Source organism: Lithobates pipiens, unplaced genomic scaffold (genome assembly GCF_037356315.1).
Source record: "Lithobates pipiens isolate NorthernLeopardFrog02 unplaced genomic scaffold, aLitPip1_a1.2 Scaffold_13, whole genome shotgun sequence".
Classification (NCBI taxonomy): Eukaryota; Metazoa; Chordata; class Amphibia; order Anura; family Ranidae; genus Lithobates; species Lithobates pipiens.
Genome location: NW_027507718.1, coordinates 4,690,344 through 4,711,080, shown reverse-complemented (window position 1 = coordinate 4,711,080; position 20,737 = coordinate 4,690,344). Strand labels below are relative to the sequence as shown.

Sequence of the window (20,737 nt, the reverse complement as noted above, 5' to 3'; positions counted from 1 at the left end):
AGCAAGAAGTTCATGTTTAATCAAGTTAAAGAGGATGTTGTTCCTGGCAGCCTGAGCCCAAAGGTGCCACAGCATGACGCAAGGAGGCCTCTGCGCTGCATCCGTTGTAGTGAGTGGGGACATGCTGTTGCCCATTGCCCCTTGTCACAGGAATGTTTGTGGAATAACCAAGCTGGATGGGAGGTTGATGAATTCTGGAGCTCATCTACTAATGATTGTGATCAGCTGTGTCCTCAGAAGTGGTATCCAATGGCAACGAGTGAGAGCCAGTCATGGAGGAGATGCCAAGAAGTGAGCTCAGCATGGTCTGAGAAGATGTCTCCACCTTGTAGGACCAGTAAAAAGGGGCCAGTGACATGTGAGACAGCGAATGAATGGTTCAAGCGGAATCGCAAAGAGTCGGGTGCACTGCAAGGGGCTGAGATCTTGGCCTCTGACTATGTGCAACCCATGCTGCCTACAGAGGAGGTGGGAGACTTCCTTGTAAGATTTGAAAAAGTTGCTGTAAAGAGAAAATGGCCTAGGGACCGGTGGCCAAAACTGCTGCAAACCTTATTGCGGATAGAGTTCCGGTCGGTTTACCATTTGATGGATGGGGGCCAGGATGACTATCGCAAGTTTAAAGAGGAAATCCTTCTTAGAGGAGAGTTCCATCGTATCATGGGCCGCCAGCAATGCTCCAGGATGGGAGAAGTGTCGCCGGAAGTCCTAGGAATTGGAAATCCAGAGAAACGTAAGGTTTTCTGTCATGGCCACTTAGGCAAAGGGGTCAGTCCAGAAAGGAGAGTATATCAGCCTGAATCCTGCATGAGGTATAGCCAACCAGCTTTGGAGCGCAAGTCTGCAGTTACCCCTAGCAACAAGGATCTTGTGTTACCTACAGGGGGCGTCAGTGGGTCCAGAAAGGCTGCAGTTTTGCTCCCTGGCCACATGGGGGAGTCAGCCTGTGGAGACACCACACCAGTGAGACAACGCACTCAAGTGAAGGCTATGACATCAGCTGCAGGAACTGGTAAGACTGTTTCAGTTTATGATGCTGAATCCAGTGAAGTGGGAGTATGTCCAGTGGGGAGATCCGCAGTACAAATGGACAAAGACTTTCTGCATTGTGCTACCCAGAGCAGTGGGGAGGCGCAGCGTAAAGCCCAACTAGACGCAGGGCTAAAGACTGAAAAGGACATGGGGACTCTGCATATGCCTGCTATGATCCAGCAGATGGCTGGGAAAATTGAGCTAGGGGTGACCAAAACAGTGCTGGTACCATGTTCCCTAGTGACAGCTGCTGCAGGGTTGCCCAGGGAAACTTCCAAGGAGCTTGCAGTGTTGGAGCAGAGAGTTTCCCAGGTCAGCTATGGAGCTGCCCAAATAGGCAAAAGTGCCCCTTTACAGAGAGCGGGTGCTGTGAAGAGTCGCTCAGAGGTTATGGTGGCTCATAAACAAACCACAAAAACAGCAGTTGTGTCTACATGTAATGAGAATGCTAATGATCGTACTAACAAAAGTGATACTATTGCTAAACGTGATGAGTGTAATGACATTGAAGCATGTATTTCTTGTAATGTCATATCTGAGAGTGAGGTTGGTAATGTGTTCACTACCAGTGATGAGAGTAGGAGATCTCCCATGACAGGCAGAGGCACAGGATTGTCCATGGAAGTCTCATGGGGTTTCCATGTGTTGGAGTCAGAGGCTGCCCAGGATGGCTCTGGTGCTATGCTGGTGGAACAAGGGGGACTAATTCACACAGTGAGAGCGTGTGGGCGCAGCCCCACAACCCTACATGTAGCCCAGTGGGCAAGGGGTTAATTCAGCCTGCAAAAGTTGAGTGTACAAAGCTGAATGTGTCTGTAATGCCACCAGAAAAAGGTGTTCAAAATGGTGTGCTGCACCAAGCTTTAGGTGAAGCATCACCCCAATGCAACGTTGATAAAAGTATGGTGTTACAAAATGATGTATATAGAAGTGAGGAATGTGCAGTTAAAGCTAATGAATCCCATGTTTCTGTGCGGCTTTCTACAGCAGGTGATGCAACACTGTGGAATGCCCATGGTGGAACCACAATGGACTGGGACAGCTGGGCCAAACAATTGCTAGCCATGCTGGATAGGGCTAGCTTAGGTAACAAGGGTGTGGACACAACTGCTATGCCAGACAGGGGGATCGCAGAGCCGCCGGTGGTTGAGGGCGTCCTGGTCCCTGCAAAGGTTGATGCCCTCCCCTCTGAAGAAACAGTTCAGGGCACTGGCATCGCAGATGTGTTGTCCACAGCTCCACAGCTAAATGATATTGAGTATCAAAGTGATAGTGTGACTTGTAATGACCTGCAGAGGCTCACCAACACTGGTGCAGAAGGGATAAGTGTGAGACATGTGTCTGACAGCTCTCCAGGGGAGCAACAAGCTGTGATGATGAGTACCTCCAAGGAGGATGAGGTCTCTTCAAATGTCTCACCCTCTCAACCTGCAGTCGCTGAGCCCCTCCATGTCTTGGACAGGGTAAAAGACCCTAGAAAGTTCTGTTGTTTAGACATGGGATGTTTAGAGATGACAGAAACCTTACTGGAAATGCTAGAATTGGTAAAAATGAACTTGCTGTATACTTGGGTATCTCCACCGCAGTTGGACCAGGTGGTGCTGCGTAGCACCAATGGGTGGAGCCAAGTGGTACAGGCAGTGCTGGGAAACCTTGACCAACAGTGGAATTGGTGGGACCAATGGTTACCCATTTGGCACAGGATCTCCAGATTCTCTGTGAGCGTACTTCTAGTTATTGATTGGTATGGAAGGCACGCGAGAGAACTGCTTGAGATATCAGAGGTCTCTCCGTCTGATGTGATGACTAGAAACATCTCTGCTGGCGTGGTCCGAGGTGTGGCGGAGCAGTTGTCAGTAGAGGGCGCAGATACTGCCTTACCCGCTAGGCCTCATGAGAAAGAACGGCCCAGAATGGACTCGGCAGTAGCAGAGATGCTTTCTGTCACTGGCCCAGAGGTACAAGTTAAGGTGCCTGGAGACACTGTGGAAGAAAGTGTTAATATTGGTTGCCATAACAATGTAATGTGTATACCTGAAAAAAATGGTTTATGCTTAGGTCAGGGTAGTTTGTTAGAACAGGTACCCATGGAGTGTTGGACAACGGGTGAGATGGAGCTGTGCTATGGTCCCGTCGGATGTAGTCCCTCCTCAGGTCTTCTTCTAACAAACACTGAATTGGAAAGCTGTGATCTGTTAAGAGTTCGTTCTGTAAACAATGATTTGGTTGCAGTGGGTACCAAGAGAAACTGTTTTAAACCTGAAATACCGATGGTGAAGGGTAAAATGGGTATTTGTAAGGTGAAAGGAGGGCTCAAGGAAGGCAGAGTTCCCCCAAGAAAAGTGAATAAGCCCAGGGACCCCAAAAGAAGAGGAAGGCTGAGTATAGGAAAATATAGGAACCTGTTAAGATCCAGGGGGGAATGTTCCTGGAAGCGCACCCGGAAAAAAGGTTGGGCCTACGTGGCTGACAGCCAGCACAGAGGTGTCCCAACCATCATGATGGGTGCTGGTGTTCCTCCCTCCGGATCGAAACAAAGGGGGGGGATATGTGACAGAGCGAGGCTCTGTCCCTATGAAATTGGAGGAAAACGAGACGCAGACACAGAGTTTGCATATCTCCAGCCCTGTGTCTGGGTCTTGATGTTAACGAGCAGGGTGTGTGCCCAGCTGCATATAAGCCATATAAATGAAGGGCTGTTGGTGTAGGAGGGAGGAGTGTGAACAGCTTGCTGCTGGCTGAAGAGTGGTTTGCCCTGTGGGAGACTGTAGTCCGTGTAAGGGACTGGGAAAGGCTGACAAACCTTGAGAGTCAGGAAGACTAAGGAAGTCGGTGAGTCCAGGGGGCTGGAAAGAGTTGACAAATCTGTTGGGAGCAAGCAGAGGAACTGTTGACAATTGAGAGCCAGGTGGCTTGGTATGTTCATTTGTGTGCTGAATGAATTTAAACCCCTGCGTGGGATTACTGGATGAACTAAATATTGTTTTCTTATAATAAACGTGGGCTACCAGGCCCTTAACCATAAAACGCCTGCCTGATGTAGACTAAAACGTGCATCTACCAATTGTGCTTAATCACCCCAACATTACAATATATATATATATATATATATATATATATATATATATATATATATATATATATATATATAAACAGTTTAATAGGGCTAAAGTATCTTTTAAAGGAAAACTGTGGTGAGAGAGATATGTAACCTGCCATTGTTGACAACCTTCTGAGAATGAAAGATGCCTAAATGTCCTCTGGACCAGACAATTAGTACTTTCAGGAGGAGCTTAGAAATAGCCAACTACATTTTTTTCTTAAGAGAGATTTCTTTTCAGCCCTACTATTACCCTGTAAAAAGAGAGAATTCCTGACAAAGAATTAAATAATCGGAAATTAAAAAAATATATGCATATATTATATGTACGTTCTTTTAATATATAAAAGCAAATTGTTTATTAAAATAAGTGATTTATTCAAACAAAAAAATAAATAAATCGAAAATCAGTTTAGTCTTTGTAATGTATTTATTGTGAAACATTCCAGCTTTCTAAAGAAATTTGCTTGTGGGTTAGTGTGATTAAATGAACTATATTCTTTACATTTATAATGTACTTTTTGTACTGAGCATTTGAAAATGGTAAGTAGCAAATCGGTATTCATTTCAAATTTCTGGTGCAGTGTAGTTAAAATACTCAAACTATAATCACCATATTACAAAAATATAAAAGAATAAATAATTGTGAATAATAGGATATTGAAAAAAAACAAGTATAGATATTTGCTGGAAGCTTGGATTTGAAATCTAACATTTTATTTATGCTAATTAGATGAAAAAAAGATACACGTTAGTAAAACAAAATACTTTGCTATGATCGTGATACTTCATGCAGCAAAAAAACAACTCAAGGTACAACTCTAATAAAAAAAATTATTGGAGTCTGTGTCCCTTATATCAACTGATTTCCTGTACCAGGGAGAGGAAATATTTTCGAAGTCGGGGTACATCTGATATGTTGTTGTCAGCACAGGTTTCCCATCCTATTTTGGTGACAACTGTAAAACTTTGTGTGTCCTTAATAGGTACAGCAATAAAAATGTGATAAAACTTCCAACCAGATCGAAGACTGGGGTTCTACATTAAGTACGTCGCAGGCACCGATGACAAAAAAAATTGTATTTTTCACTACATCTTGCAGAATCCCAAGAGCTTTAGTCTAAGGGAATACTAAAGAATCCATTTATAACTGATCTCCCTGCTGTTACATGCAGAGAAAAAGAGTATTGTTCCACTATGTGCTGTCTTTCAACAACAGTCGTGTATACTATTATGTATGGATAGAACTTGGGGGGCCTGGAAATACACTTACTCCCAACACTGTTGGAGTCAACAAACTAAGGATTTCACAATGTCTTTTTTTGGTTGTTAGACTTATAATGCCTGCCTTGTATTTCATGAGTTGCAGTGCCTTGCGGGTTTGCGGCATGTATCGTTATAATATATCTTTATGATAACACCCGATCAGGACTGTGCAGATGTCTGTAGACACAGCTGGTACTCTAGGCATATGTATTTTTGTTTTGTATTTAAAAAGATCCTGTTGGCAACTTAAATTGCATATAAAATCACCAAAAAAACAAGTATTGTAAAACCTTACTTGCTGCATATTTCCTTTATATAAACATTTATTTAAATTCACTTGGAATGTGCATTTGAACTCACTGGGGAATTTGACCTCTCCGGGTAGAATCAATTCTGTAGTACGGCCACAATTCCCTCATCCTCCCTTCACATAGGCGCTCTGTCATCTATTGCATCTAATTCCTCCTTGTGCTACTCTGGCTCCTTAATTGCTCCCCTTATCTCCCTACATAACCTTTTATGTAATTACCGGGGGGTGAAAAGAAGTACTGTAGGTCCTGAGTCTGCTGGAGTTGCTGATGACATCACATCCAAGATGGCATCACCCAGCAACAGTCTTGGGGCTTTTGGATATCTACATAAAGGAGGCTTTAGGAGTTAAATAATGCAGTTAAATGCACATATATTCTTATTAGAAGATTGTTATGAAATTAATGTTCTGGTGACAACAGGGTCCCCAACATTAGCATTTCCAAGAAACCCATTTACTGCTTTCTGCCAAATAGATCTTTTGAAAATATTTTTTGCTTTCTATTTGTTCCCCAGGCCAGTTCCCGGCTCACAACTCACCCCCTTCATTTGTTTTGCCCATACGGTTTTATTATTTGGTTCCCTCTGACTGCAGCCTAGTTTGGATTCAGCACCTGAACTCTCCTTAAGTTTTCCCAAATCTGAATCCTGGGTGTTCAGTACAGCACAAGTCCTTACTACATATATTATGAACAAAGGTATTGTTCAATAAGCCCGCATTTCTGCTTTAAATTATAGCCAGTCCAATATTTAATACCCTACGAAATTCCAGAAATGGCTTTGTAACTTCAAGACTTGTGAACTATCTCAGCACTCACTAAAATGAAGGTCTTATGATCCTAAATCTTCCTCATAAAGAGTGCTATATATAATCAGTCCTTTTACTGTATACACTGCAACTATAATTGCTCAATCCACAAATGAAAACTTCATGGTATAGAGGTAAACTCCACTGAATAGTTTAATCCATATAACAGAATGTGTGTTGTAGCAAAGGGACTGTGAAAGGACATACATGTAGTGAGCAAATCGAACAAAACAGAAATATATCACATAAAATTCAAAATTTATTATACAAAAGTTAAAAAAATATAGTAGTAAACACATCCATGTGTTGCACCTAGGTAAAGTTTACATCTATAATACAGAGAATATTCCTGTTTTTACAAAACGGGTCAATATAATAAACTTGGCACGTTTCAAAAGCATTCTTTCCTCTTCACCAGCTCATGTGAACACATATGATGACCAGAACAGGGTCAATATCTAAATACAGTGTTAACCCGGGTCTTCAGGAAGAAACCTTTTGCTCATTACTTGAATCAGGTAAAAATCTAGCCTCTCACTTTCTGGTGGCAGATGCTTTGCCCAGCTTAAAAACACTGCAGGCACTTTTTATAATTTTTTTGAGCTCGTTGTCACCGCCACATAATTATAGCTGCTTATTACTTCATTAAAGTGATACAGTTATGATCAAGGGGCATTACTTCATACACACTCAAAGATGTACTCTCAGGAGGCAATTCTGCCTCATCTGTTAAAGGTCCTTAACTATGAGAGGGAATGGCAGAGCCTGCCTGACTCCATGACCAGGGCCAATATAGTTCTCCTCTTAAAACCAGGTAAAGACCCCTTAGACCCAGGCTCATACAGACTGATATCACTCTTACAGAGTGATATCAAAAACCTGGCTAAGGTTTTGGCCTTGAGACTTAACGGGGCCATCTCCTCCATTATCCATTTGGACCAGGCAGGCTTCATGCCCCAAAAAGTCCACACCCATTAACCTCTGTAGACTTTACCTAAACCTTCAAACAGAGGCGGACAATGTGGGGGACAGGGCCTTGCTCTCTCTGGACGCCCACAAGGCGTTTGACAGTGTGGAATGGGAATACTTACGGACTGTCATGGGTAAGTTTTGCTTTGACGAAGGGTTCCTGTCATGGGTGAAGCTACTATACTGCTCACCACAGGCGACCATCAGAGAGGCGGGACACATTTCTGCCCCATTTACCTTGCATAGGGGCACCTCACACCTCTTCGCCATTGCCATCAAACCCATGGCAGCCTTGATTAGAGCAAACCAGAGAGTGCATGGCTTCCAGTATGGGGAGTTCCAGGAAAAACGTTTGCTATACGCAGATAATACCATGCTACTCCTGGGAGACACATCTGACTCCCTGAGGGAAGCCATGGAAACAATTGGTGAATTTGGAATCTATTCAGGACTGACCATAAACTGGACCAAATCCTCACTACTGATGCTGGATGCTAATCCGGACAGTGGAGGTTGGATAATACATAACATACCAGTGTCCACAGGCATGAAGTACTTGGGTATACAGGTCACGTCAGAACCACTTGATTATATCTCCCTTAACCTGACCCCACTATTAAATAGAATTTGAGACAAAACCAAAATTTGGTCCCATCTTAAGATGTCACTGGTCGGAAGAGTCAACTTGATAAAGATCTTTATGACCCAACTCCTATATATTCTGCACAATACACCTATGGCAATCCCTCTGAAGCTGTTTAGAATTATTAACTCAATTTTTAGAGGTTTCATTTGGTTGGATAAACCCCCAAGGATAAAATTAGAACAACTACAAAAGTCTAAGGAAGCGGGAAGCCTGCCCTCCCTAATCCTTGGGCTTATTATCTGGCAGTTCAGGCACAACATATAGCCAGGACAATGCTTGAAGAGATGGGAGGGGAGGAGGGGACCATACAATTTGAACCCATTAGGGTCCTGATGTGCTTGGCTTCTGGCCATGGCGATGTACCCTTGGGTATGGAGGCCCTAGCTTATGCAAAATCAAACAAACGATTCCCCACTTACGATCTTATGCAGAAAATATGGAATAAACTTAGACAACTGCAGGGGGTGGAGGGCTTCACTGAGTACATCCAAATATGGGAAAATAGGCACTACGAGGAGCTACTGACGCTGGATTGTGGTGCACGGTGGAAGAGATACAGGGTCACACATGTGAGACACATTTTAACAGCAGGAAAGCTGACTCCCTTCCTCGATTTGAGGGAAAATTTTCACCTCCCACAATCAATGCTCTTCTACTACCTACAACTGCAACATGCAGTGAAGGCACAGGCTGGGGGGGGCCCTGTGGACTCTTTCACCGACCCCGATCTTTTGATATATGGCTAATGTATCACAGTTCCAGGGCTTTATCCGTAGAACTTACTCCATGGTCCTCAATGCTTACCTGGGGGGATTTCCGCAGGCTGCATCAAATAAATGGGAGAGGGATGACGGAACATTCGAGGATGAGCAATGGGAGGAGGCACTCCAGGTAGTACAAATTTGCTCAGTAAACGTGGCCCAGCAGCTATCTCAACTATATATTGTTCTCAGAGTACACTACACACCCGACAGACTGTTTAGGATGGGGGTGAGACAGGACTACAGTTGTCCCAGGTGCGGGAGAGATCACGGGGACTTAATTCATTTGTTATGGAGGTGCCCCAAATTGCACTTATTCTGGACAGGTGTATTGGTCACCACTAACAGAGTGTATCAGACCACCATACCACAGACCCAAAGCCATGCCTACTTGGGATACTAGATGACATTCTCATGGGGGACGATGCTAGACAGGGCATGGCCAGGGCCCTGTTCCAAGCTCATAAGCTGATCCTTCGACATTGGAAGGTGACTGAGCTTCTGGCGCTGGAGGAGTGGATTGCCCAAATGGGGGACACCATTAGGATGGAAAAGTATGTCTTTCAGCATAGAGGACGACCGGAAAAGTTTGACAAACCCTGGTTGGATACCCCCAGCCTCTCTCTCCGGTTGATCTGGTCATGGACAGAATGCTGAGATAAAAGAAGGGGAAGGGGGGTTTAAGCTGGGGGGGGCATTAAATGTAAGACACCTACCGTAGATAATTCTGAATAGGTGAACTAAAGCAGGGGCAAGATATACAGTGTCAACATCCACGGTAGATAGAACGATTTGGTATGGGGAGATGTGAAAAAATGCTTGAATATTCCTCTTGCAGGGTTGAATATGCTCCTAGGTTATGACAAGAATATATGCTTGAGCTGTAGGCTATAAATTATACTTGTACACTTTGTTATTTAATAAACTCTTTCTGATTTAAAAAAAATATATATGTACTCTCTGCTGGTCACACCACCAGATAGCCACCACTTACCCTTTCTTCAGAAATGGGAATCAGACCTGGGTAGAACATTTACAGTGGATCAACGGACTAACATATTTCTGCTCGCTTTACAATCCTCAATCTGTATGAGGGTCCAAGAGAGCAGTTTTAATATTCTTACTCAGTCATACCCCATCTCTTTTGCACAAATATTTTCCAAATAAGGAACAACGCTGCACATTTTTTGGTCCTGTCTCAAACTCTCCAATTACTGCTAAAAGGTCCAGAAGATTACACAAAATGTTATCGACTATGAAGTGCCAAAGACCTAGCTTTTTTTCATTTTTCAGGTTTCCAAAAATGTAAAAGAAAACAATACGCCATCACCTCCTTATTGCTGATAAATCATATATCGCTCTTACCTCGAAAAAAGGCCAGCCATTGTCCATTGGACTTTGTTTCAAAAAGTTCAAGGAATGGCACTTGTTTGAGGACCTGATGCTCTCTTTACAACATAAACGAGAATGCCCTGTACACACGGTCGGACATTTCGAAGACAAAATCCGTCTGATTTTTTCCAACGGATTTTGTCCCAAACTTGTCTTGCATACACACGGTCGCACAAAGTTGTTGGAAAATCCGTCCGTTCAGAACGAGGTGACGTAAAACACGTACAACGGGACTATAAAGAGGCCAGTAACCAATATCTTTTGTGTCGTAATTTATTCTGAGCATGCGTGGCACTTTGTCTACACACAATCGGAATTTAAATGATCGGATTTTGTTGTTGGAAAATTTTAGATCCTGTTCTCAAACTTTGTGTGTCAGAAATTCTGCTGAAAAAAGTCCGATAGAGCCCACACACAATCGGATTTTCCGACAACGCGATCTGATCGCACATTTTCCGTCAAAGTCTGACAGTGTGTAAAGGGCAGAAGAGTACTCAAAAACCTGGACTCTGTGGCATGTTTACATATTCTGTGTAGGGCAGAGCCCTCTTTGATATAAGCCCCACTGGAGCTTAGAGTCACCTTTCCCCTCCCCCTGTGTCAATCCGGCATTATTTCCCTCTCCCCTTTTATCCATACCTTCCACAACTCTCCATCCCCCCCTTTTTTCTCCCTCCTTCATCCTCTCTTTTCTTTCTCTGCTTCTCTTCTATTTCCTTTCTTTTTTTCTCTGTATGTTTACAACTCTGACGGTTCCCTCCTCAGGCATGGACCCCACCTTTTTTGTAATATTCAAATTCTTGGGCTTGTAATGTGAGGAACTACACAATAATTTGTGTTAAAAGACCTTGCCTTGTACAATAGAGTTCCAGTGAATCAGCAACATGATAAAACAGCAGGGAGCATGCCATGTCGTGGACCATAGGCCAGTAACTGGCACCAGCAGTTACTGACAGCGACAACTATTACCCCATATCAGTAGAATATACATATGCAAATAGTAGTTATATCAACCGGCCTCCATGATGGACGTTTGACACAAAAATATGTAAAAACCACTGCTATTTCTCACTCTCGAGCAGTGTGCTTTACCATTGTCGGATGATCATGTATCTGTAGATGCCAGTTAATATAATTACTTTTTGATAACGATTTTCTGTATTCCTGGTCCTCCTCATATCAGCATACAATAAGACATAATTAGTGATAGCAATAAGAAAAAGAAAGGACAATTATAGTGAAAAGAAGATGTCTGTAAACACTGCGCATACTGGGAAGAGAACATTTGTAATTCTGAAACTACTCTTGCCAATGCTATGGCTGTTGGAAACCCACTTTTTCTAGTTAGGTGCTATAGATTGCACATTTCTAAAATATAAACAAAAGGGCACATAAGAGCATACAGCACTCAAGACAAGTACCATGCAGGAAATAAAGTGCCTTTTGAAAGCTTTAATTTTAACTTGCCTGCACAAAATGCTTTATTACCTTTCATCTGACCCCCATCAATGCTGGCAAAGCTGACATATGAGCTTTGATAGAATTGAAGGTTAGGTCTGAAGAAAGTCCAAAATTTCAGATAACACAAGTTTGAGGAATAGTATTTCCCTTTTTCTCAAAAATGTCCAAAACTTCTCTCAGATTTGGTTCTATTAGTAGAATCCATCCTCTCTTGGATCAGTATGAAAATGACCTTTGATGATAGCCCCAAGAAATGTAACCTTTGCCTCTCAATTGCTAGGCAAACAGACAATCTGGTTTGGGATGAAGCTGGTTTGGGATGGATCCTGGATCAGAAGCTCTCTTTGACATGGGAGAGGTTTTGGAGGTGCAATAAGGATGCGTGAGAATTATGATCTTTTTGGCTAATAGGGAAGAACCACAATGACCATTACCGATTTCCTTTGATTTTCAGAAGGACCTTCAGAAGGGTATTGGAGGAAAAAAAAATATATATATATTATTTTGCACTTTGCGTGAAAAAGTGTGCACAGAGCAGTACCCACTAAGCATCAAAATATTGGATGTCAGAATCTAACATTCAACTGAAAACATTCAACTATTCATCAACTCTATGAATGTATCTTGAAGAAGCGACCAAGACACTCGTGCCCTTCACCACAAATAAGATTGGCCTCTTACCAAATGTGAAAGATTCCCACCACAGAGATCAGCCAGGCATGTAATTCACAGACCTCTGGACATTGATGAATGGCAATATCAGGACACCAACTTCAACCTTGGATATCAACACCAACCTTGCTCCTTTTCCGCTGATGATGCTGTTTGATGGTAAAACATGTTGCATAGTTTTTTTTTTTTTTACAAGATTTGCTCATCACTGATGTTTTCAATTGGTGTTTTTTTTTTTTTTTTTTGTGTGAATGGACAATCATTGTATGCGTATATATTGGAGGAAATACATACACAAGTAGAAAAGTTCAAGTCACTGACATGGCTTCTTGAGTAAGGGCTTAAACCTCAAAAAAAAAAAAGAGAACATTCCATATTGGTGGCAAAAATCAGCACAGGATATGACCAGATATATGTAGCTAAACAAGGAAACTGGGACAGACCACATATGTATATCTTTCAAGTAAGATGTATTTACAGTGAAACAAAAGACAATCGCACACCAGGAAACAGTAAACATGAACAAACCCCAGTGACTAAATACCTAGTTAACCTAACAAAGACCTAACAACTAACTATATACAAAATATATACAAAATGAGGGGCAAGGGTAACAGGAATTACCAGTAATGCAAGGAAGGGGGGAATCAAGTTTGGGTGAAGGAAACAAGGAGTAGGAGTAAGCAGCAGGGTACAGGATGCATTGCTAGCTCAGGAGCAAGATAAATAGGCATAAGGATCTGGCAGCAAGGATGGCAATCAAAACACTGACACGCTGTGTGCTAATGGGAGCAGCAGTACATGTCCTGCTAGTATCTGAGACCATTTGGAACTGATTACTGAAGCCTGCTGGCCTCTAAGAGACACCTACTGGTGGACAATGGAACTGCATTAATCAACCAAGAGCACCACAATGCCGCCAGCAGGTGAACTCGGTCCTAACTTTTGGGGGGGGGGGGAGAGTACCATCATATCAATTACTGGAGTCCCAAAGCTAACTGGGATTCACAAGCAACTAGTTCTGTCTGGGAAACTGCAACTTAACGTAATCTGCCTATAGATTCTCTAATGCAGGAGGAAAGGCCATGGCTACTGAAAAATCCAAAAGGCAATCAGGAACAAGGAAAGACCAGCTGTGCATTTGATGAAGGAGTGGACAAAATCATATTGCTTGCTTAGCAGCATTTAACATGCAGAGGAGCAAGTCTTCACAGGTGCCCCAATCCAGAGGATGTACCTCATACATATGGGTGCTCCATCCATAGGTTCAGCTGAACATGGGTGGGATTAGTATAGGCAGAATCTACTGTAGAATGTGCTGGAGTGAGGGACCAAAGAAAAAGAACACTGAAGCCGCGTACACACGGGCGGACTGTCTGGCCAACTAAGTCCGTCAGACAATCCGACAGACAGTCCGTCCTACTTTTGAATGAACGGACTTGACCACACACGATGAACAGACAGTCCGTTGAAAGCTTGCGCGATGACGTGTACAGCACGTACGACGGGACTAGAAATAGGAAGTCCAATACACAGCAATGCAACCTTCGGCCGTGTAAATCCTTTCTGAGCATGCGCCATACTTAGTCCGTCCAACTTGCCTACTCACAAGCGGACTGTCCGCTGAAACCAAAGTTGGACGGACAATATTACGGAAATTTCGAAAGACTTAGTCCGCCAGACTGTCCGCTGAAAAAGTCCGCTGAAGCCCACACACGAGCGGACTGTCCGCTGAAATGTGTTTCAGCGGACTAAGTTGGACAGACAGTCCGCCCGTGTGTACGCGGCCTTAGAGATTGGATTGCATACTTTCTATTTATTAGTGTAAGGGTGGTTCTGGAGTGTCATGGTTATGGAGCTGACACATGGCATGCTGACATGAGGAATACCAGGAAAGTTTTCAAAGTTCTTACATCTGTAGCTTTCATTGAAATAATCACTGGTGATTCTGCTTGCTTGCCTTAGCACATCCTGTTATATGGTGACAATGGTCCCTAACATTTATGTTTTAATTTCATACCATACAGATATGTTCTTGATTCTTAGAATGGGTGCTAGAGTGAGATGATGGATGGTGCCAACAAAATAGAAGTGGATGAAGAGCTCACCAGCATGTCTTCTTGTGAAAAGAACATAAAGGGACATTTATCAAGATTGTTGTAGTCTAATTAGCAATCAGTCTTGTTTGTGTGGTTAATATATCCTAGAAGATGCTATAAAGCCCATCAGTTCGCTTACAAAGCTTATTACTGCAACAGGCTAGTGGAGATGCTGTTGAGATGCTGGGTAGCTACTATGGTGGTAACAGGGGGTGATGTACTCTGGAGCAGGCAATTAGCCCGGCACCCCAAGTTTCATGCACCCTGCTGGCAGCAGCACTAAAGAGAACACTCCACTTGATAATCATGTGATTATCATGCTGCAGGCAATCAGTTTAACAAAATTACAGCTCTGAGCAGAGGCATAGAGTAAAACCTCATTCTCATAGCTAGTTTTTTTTTTTGTTCAACTCAGCAGGCAAAACAAAATAAACCCAACAAATATCTAGTACATGATCTGACACTTCCGGGTCTGGGACACGCATGAGCACTGCCCGCGACCTGTTTCCTCTGTGATCACACCCAGCGGCGGGTACTGCAAAGTCGATGTCTGCTGGCACCTGCCGATTGTACAGTACACAAGGCAGAATGGCAGTCTGCCTATGTAAATAAGGAAGATTACAGTTCTGTCGGTATGGGAAGGTATTGATACTGTGTTCCTGCAAAGCTGGAACATGGATCAATGCTTTCCCATGGTAAAAGCACCTTCCCCACAGTGAGAAAGCACAGGCTAGGCACACAGTTAACCCTTTGATCACCTTTGATGTTAATCCCTTCCCAGACAGTGTCATTAGTACAGTGACAGTGCATATTTTTAAGCACTGATCACTGTATTAGTGTCACTGGTCCCCAAAAAGTCAGGTGTCCCATTTGTCCACCACAATATTGCAATTGCTGATTGCCACCAGTAAAATGTTTTTTTTTTTGTTTTTTTTTAATAAATAAAAACATCCCATAGTTTGTAGATGCTATAACTTTTGAGCAAACCAATCAATATACGCTTTTTGGGATTTTTTGGCCAAAAATATGTAGCAGAATACATATTGGCTTAAATTGATGAAGAAATTTAATTTTTTTCAATTATTTTATTGGATATGTTTCATAGCAGAAAGTAAAAAATATTGTTTATTTTTTCAAAATGTTTTCATTTATAGCGCAAAAAATAAAAACTGCAGAGGTGATCAAATACCACCAAAAGAAATCTCTATTTGTTGTAAAAAAAGGACATAACTTTTATTTTCGGTACAATGTCGCATGATTGCGCAATTGCCAGTTAAAATAACGCAAAAAATGGCATGGTCAGGAAGGGGGTAAATCTTTAGGAGTGGTTAAAACAGAACTTTTGATTATAAATTGTAAAGAATCAAAAACCTTTTAAAACATCAGGAGCAATGTACAATAAGCGATTTTTTTTTTTCATTGGCTATGAAAAATCTTGTTAACTTTAAACATCAAAAGTAATTTTTGTTTTTTTATTGACACATTGGGAAAGTTTACACTATACATACAAGTGACAAAAGGGACATGTCTAGTTCACTCAAAGGTCAGAGGACGTGGTGTCCCTGGTTTTTGTCAAGTTGTTCTGTACACATGTGAGAAACAAAGTTTTTTTTAAGGTTCACCAAACAACATTTAACCAAAGGCACTGTGCTAAACATGATCTCTAAAGCCATATACTGTACAGTAAGTTACCCAGATTTTATTTGTAGTGCATATTAATATTTTAGAGCTAAATTTAGGGCACACATAAAGAAGACATCTCAAAAAGTTTTATTCAAATATATAAGAGTATTCCATAGTGATATTCAACCATGTTATACATCATTAAATTAAATACATAATGAATAAATTATTTGTTAAATATTTCTTCCACAGGAAGTGTAAATAATATTTTAGTGTGCATGCAGTTTACTGAATCTAAAAAATGATTCAGAGCAACCAAAACAGATTGCACATTATAGTATCATTTTTTGTTAATACATTTTTGTTCACATAACCAAGCACTGGTTTAGTAAATTGTTTCCAAATAACATAAAAATAAGAAAATAACAATAAAATAAAAATAACACATGTGCTCTTGAATGTAATATTGTTCCGTTAGAATGTAATTCTACCCAAGCGTCATCATTTTCAGGATCTAAAGAAAAAAGAAAAAAATATATTTTTTAAATACTACTCAGCCCTATTACCATCATTATTGAGTTGTTGAGAAATCCCAGATACCTAGGTAAGCAGAAACCAAACTGAATGTGTATTTTTTTTCAGTTAAAAGGAACATTGTTAAGTAATTGATAATGCTTATCTGCTATTTTTTGTGACTCAACCTAGAGTAAATGTTACAGAGATAAGCAGCGATAACAGAGTATTCCGATTTATAAAATGTAAGATACATTACAAAATGTGTACCAAACCTGCATATTTTTATTCCCATGAAAATAAATGTATCCTAAAATATACCCCCCCCCCCCCCCCTGAAAACCATACTTAGTTTTTCTGATATTTTCATTTTTTCATTAGCAAACAATCTTATTTCATGGCAACTAGGGACTTGTCCCAAGCTGTGTCTTGTCTTTTCTACGATTTTGACACTTTTTTTGTGAAATGGTAGGGGTACATTTGTACCCCGTTACCATTTCACCAAAGGGGTAAGCCAGAATCTGGGGTCCCCTTGTTAAAGGGGGCTTCCAGATTCCGATAAGCCCCCTGCCTTTAGACCTCCACAACCACCATGGTTGTGGGGGTGAGACACTTGTTCTCGTCAACATGGGGACAAGGTGCTTTGGGGGGCTACCCCAGAGCACCCTCCCCATGTTGAGGGCATGTGGCCTGGTACGTTTCGCTCCCACTTTTTTCCTGCGGCCTGCCAGGTTGCGTGATCGGATAAGGGTCTGGTATGGATTTTGAGGGGGACCCCCACGCCATTTTTTTTACATTTTGGTTCGGGGTTCCCCTTAATATTCATACCAGACCCAAAGGGGCTGGTAATGGAATAGGGGGATTCCATGCCGTTTTTTTCAATGACTTATTTTATCTGTATTGCTGGTACCGACAATTCATTATAGCCGCAAGCACTTTTAAATTACTTTTTTCCTTTAGAAATGTCATTTTGTGCAGGGACTGTTCTAAACATGGGGAAAATGTGCCACTTTACAGGCATACAATAGACACCCCAAGTACAAAATTTAAAGGAATATTTCACTTTTATTGTTTCACTTTAAGCATTAATAAAATCACTGCTCCTGAAAAAACTGCAGTTTTTAAAACTTTTTTTGCATTGATACATGTCCCCTGGGGCAGGACCAAGGTCCCAAAACACTTTTTATGACAATACCATGCATATAAGCCTTTAAAATTAGCACTTTTGATTATTCATGTTCGTGTCCCATAGACTGTAATGGTGTTCGAACACATTTTTTGCCTGTTCGCATGTTCTGTATGCGAGCCGAACCGGGGGGTGTTCGGCTCATCCCTAATGGTGGTATTTTGTTGGTAACAAACTGGTAAAAGTTTAGTTATACTCTTCAAGAGTGGATTTTTCTAGGTTAAAAGTCTATGCATTGTTTAACAATTCAGTCATAAACAACACTTGCTTTGCCTTTCTTCTGTAGAACAAACTCACCACAATTTGGTTGCCTAAACTCTGCTAAGCAATGAAGAACGCCATAGATGCACCGACATAATCTGCAGCCATGTTGAAGCCAATCGCCATGTTTGATTGTGGAAGCACAGTTCCTGGGTAAAAATAAAAACATTTTTTTTCATGACAGCTAAGGTTAACTATTAGCACAGTAGCTAATAAGACATTTTGATCTAAAAAGATTTTTTCTAGATTGCTAAACATAACCTTGTGTTACAGTCTCTAAAACATTAAAGGGTAACTCCACTTTCATGGGGGAAAAAAATAGCAAATAAAAAAAATAATATAGCATAAACAATTGTGACACACGTCATATTGTAATTGAATATTACCTTTCCTTTTCAATCTGCAGCTCTATAATTTTCTGTAAAATGCAATGCAATATGACTACCTGGAGGTGTTCTGTACACAGAATGTGTACAGAACGCCCCCCAGAAACATCATTTTCTGCTTGTGTGACTGGCTCACTGATTTTCACAGAAGTCTACACTAAGATGCAAGTCAGATCTTTGGCATCCCCTGCAGCAAAAATGTAATTTTTGGTAAGATACTCCCAATATGATTTCTCATCTAAAGGGATGCAGACCCTGAAACTTTCCTCATTAGAGCCCTGATTCTGCAGCAGCTGGTTGATAATTATTATGAAACCACTCCCATTAGACTCACTGAGCACAGGGACGCAGAGGAACAAACAGTGATTTCTTCAGAATAACAAAAAGTAGGGATCTGCAACAAAGTGTGTTAAAATGCAATGTACATAGATCACCCAGAGGGAAAATGTTTTTTTTTCTCAACAAAGGCGAAGTTACTCTTTAAAGCGGTTTGGTACCTAAAAATGAAACTTCATGTTATTAAAATCCCCAGATAGAATACTTACCTAAATGAACCCTGAAAAAAAAAAATATTCTTTACTTACCTTTTATTTCAGATGTTTCTGCTGACTTCTGGGTTGTCCTCCCGTGGGAGTAGGCGTGGATATCGTCCTCGCAATGGTCCCTGGGAAATTTCTAAGCTATTTCCCAAGAATCCATGGGGGAACAATGAAATTGCAAAATCTCGCGAGATTTCGTTAGGAGGCCGGTCACGTGACGAGGGCTTGTCCGAATTTGCCATTTTTAAAGTGGGCAGGCAGCTGTATCTGCCATTACCACCATTGCACACGAGGAAGCAAAACAAAGCACACAAAGGAAACAGCACTTTTTCATTGCTGCTCACTGCTATCACTGAGCATGTGCGAGATGGAGCGGAGCATGCTGGGAGCCGAGCGTCATCGATATACAGGAAGTAAATGCCTGTGGGCTTCAGACGCCCACACTTAAAATGGAAAATGCCAGAGCACTTTTTTAAAAGTCATCCTGAGGAAAAGAATCGTCGCGCCGGGGGTCAAAAAAACGCCGGACGTGGATGCTAAGCGAAGGTAGCAGTCGCCCACCTGTGACACAGGTAAGAAAAAAAAAAAAAGAGCGGAATCCCACTTTAAGCCTGCTTATTTCCAACAAAATTTGGATTTCTAAACCAGATACACAAAATAATATGTCGATTTTTACCCTCCTGCTTTAACATAATGACCACCAAATAAAGAACAAAAAGACACTCATATTGGTTAAGGCCCAACTCAAAGTTATTTATTTATTTAGGATAGTGCAAAGGGTTAGAACCTCTATCAGTTTATTTATTTTATTTTATTTTTTTAAGTAGAGTAGATTCTCCTTTGTTTCCTGTTCTGGTATTATCATTATAAAAATACATATGAGGGATAGGTGACAGTCTCTAAGATTTTCTCTAATTTCTGTACCTATGACACCTTTTTATCTAGACAGGAAGTGAGGGAAAATCTTGCCAACAAGATCACAATCAGCAGTAAAATTGTGGGTCAAAACTTTTCCCTTTCAGTCCAAAACAAGGAAAACATTTCGGATGGAGCTTTAATGGTATTAGAGCTTCCTTGCAGCTTAAGACCTGTATGAATGTTTTTTTTTTTTTCACTGGCACTTAGGGTAAAGTAAAGTGAGTGAGCACCTAGGTAAAAAACCCTGGCTGCTATCTGCGGGGAATCTGAGGGCCACACGATAAATGCCAATGGGCTGCTGGTAAAATGTATGTAGCCAAAATATTTTTTTTTTTATAAAGTAAGGAAGTTTTAAAACCATCATCAGTGTTTTCTGTCTGTGTCCTGTTGGGGAGATCTTTACATTATCCCCCGCGCCAGAGACATTAGGAAGTGAAACAAAATGTCTACTAAATGAAGACAATTTAAACAGGTGTCCTTCCATATTCCATCCATTTTATCTGATTCGAAATGTGTTTTAGTTCTCTCCAGATGAAGCTAGTAGAATCTAAAACCATATTATAACACATGCCAAAAATATGCATTCAAGTACATACAATATATTGTACTGCTGGCCAATAACCCATGCTCAGTAATGATCTATCCATGAAAAAGATGCTAGTAATTACTGGGAGACACATGGGTGTAATGCAGGAAGGATAACAAGTATTCGCACAAAATTAAACTTTATATAATTTGATCATAAGACCCTTCTGTTTTACCTAAATGAAAGGGAAAAGATTTTCAATGCATATAT

General features: G+C 41.3%; 1 protein-coding gene across 1 annotated transcript in view; it reads right to left on the bottom strand.

Moving 5' to 3' along the window:
* Positions 1 to 15,979: 15,979 nt before the first annotated feature.
* LOC143973905 (cryptic protein-like) overlaps positions 15,980 to 20,737 on the bottom strand; it is a 43,824-nt gene continuing 39,066 nt past the window's right edge. Inside the window, exons 5-6 of the mRNA XM_077474788.1 lie at positions 18,135 to 18,247; positions 15,980 to 16,652 (exon numbers count right to left, since the gene is read on the bottom strand). Coding sequence (XP_077330914.1) covers positions 16,504 to 16,652; positions 18,135 to 18,247 — 262 coding nt within the window. The 3' untranslated portion in view covers positions 15,980 to 16,503. The remainder of the gene's footprint in view (positions 16,653 to 18,134; positions 18,248 to 20,737) is intronic.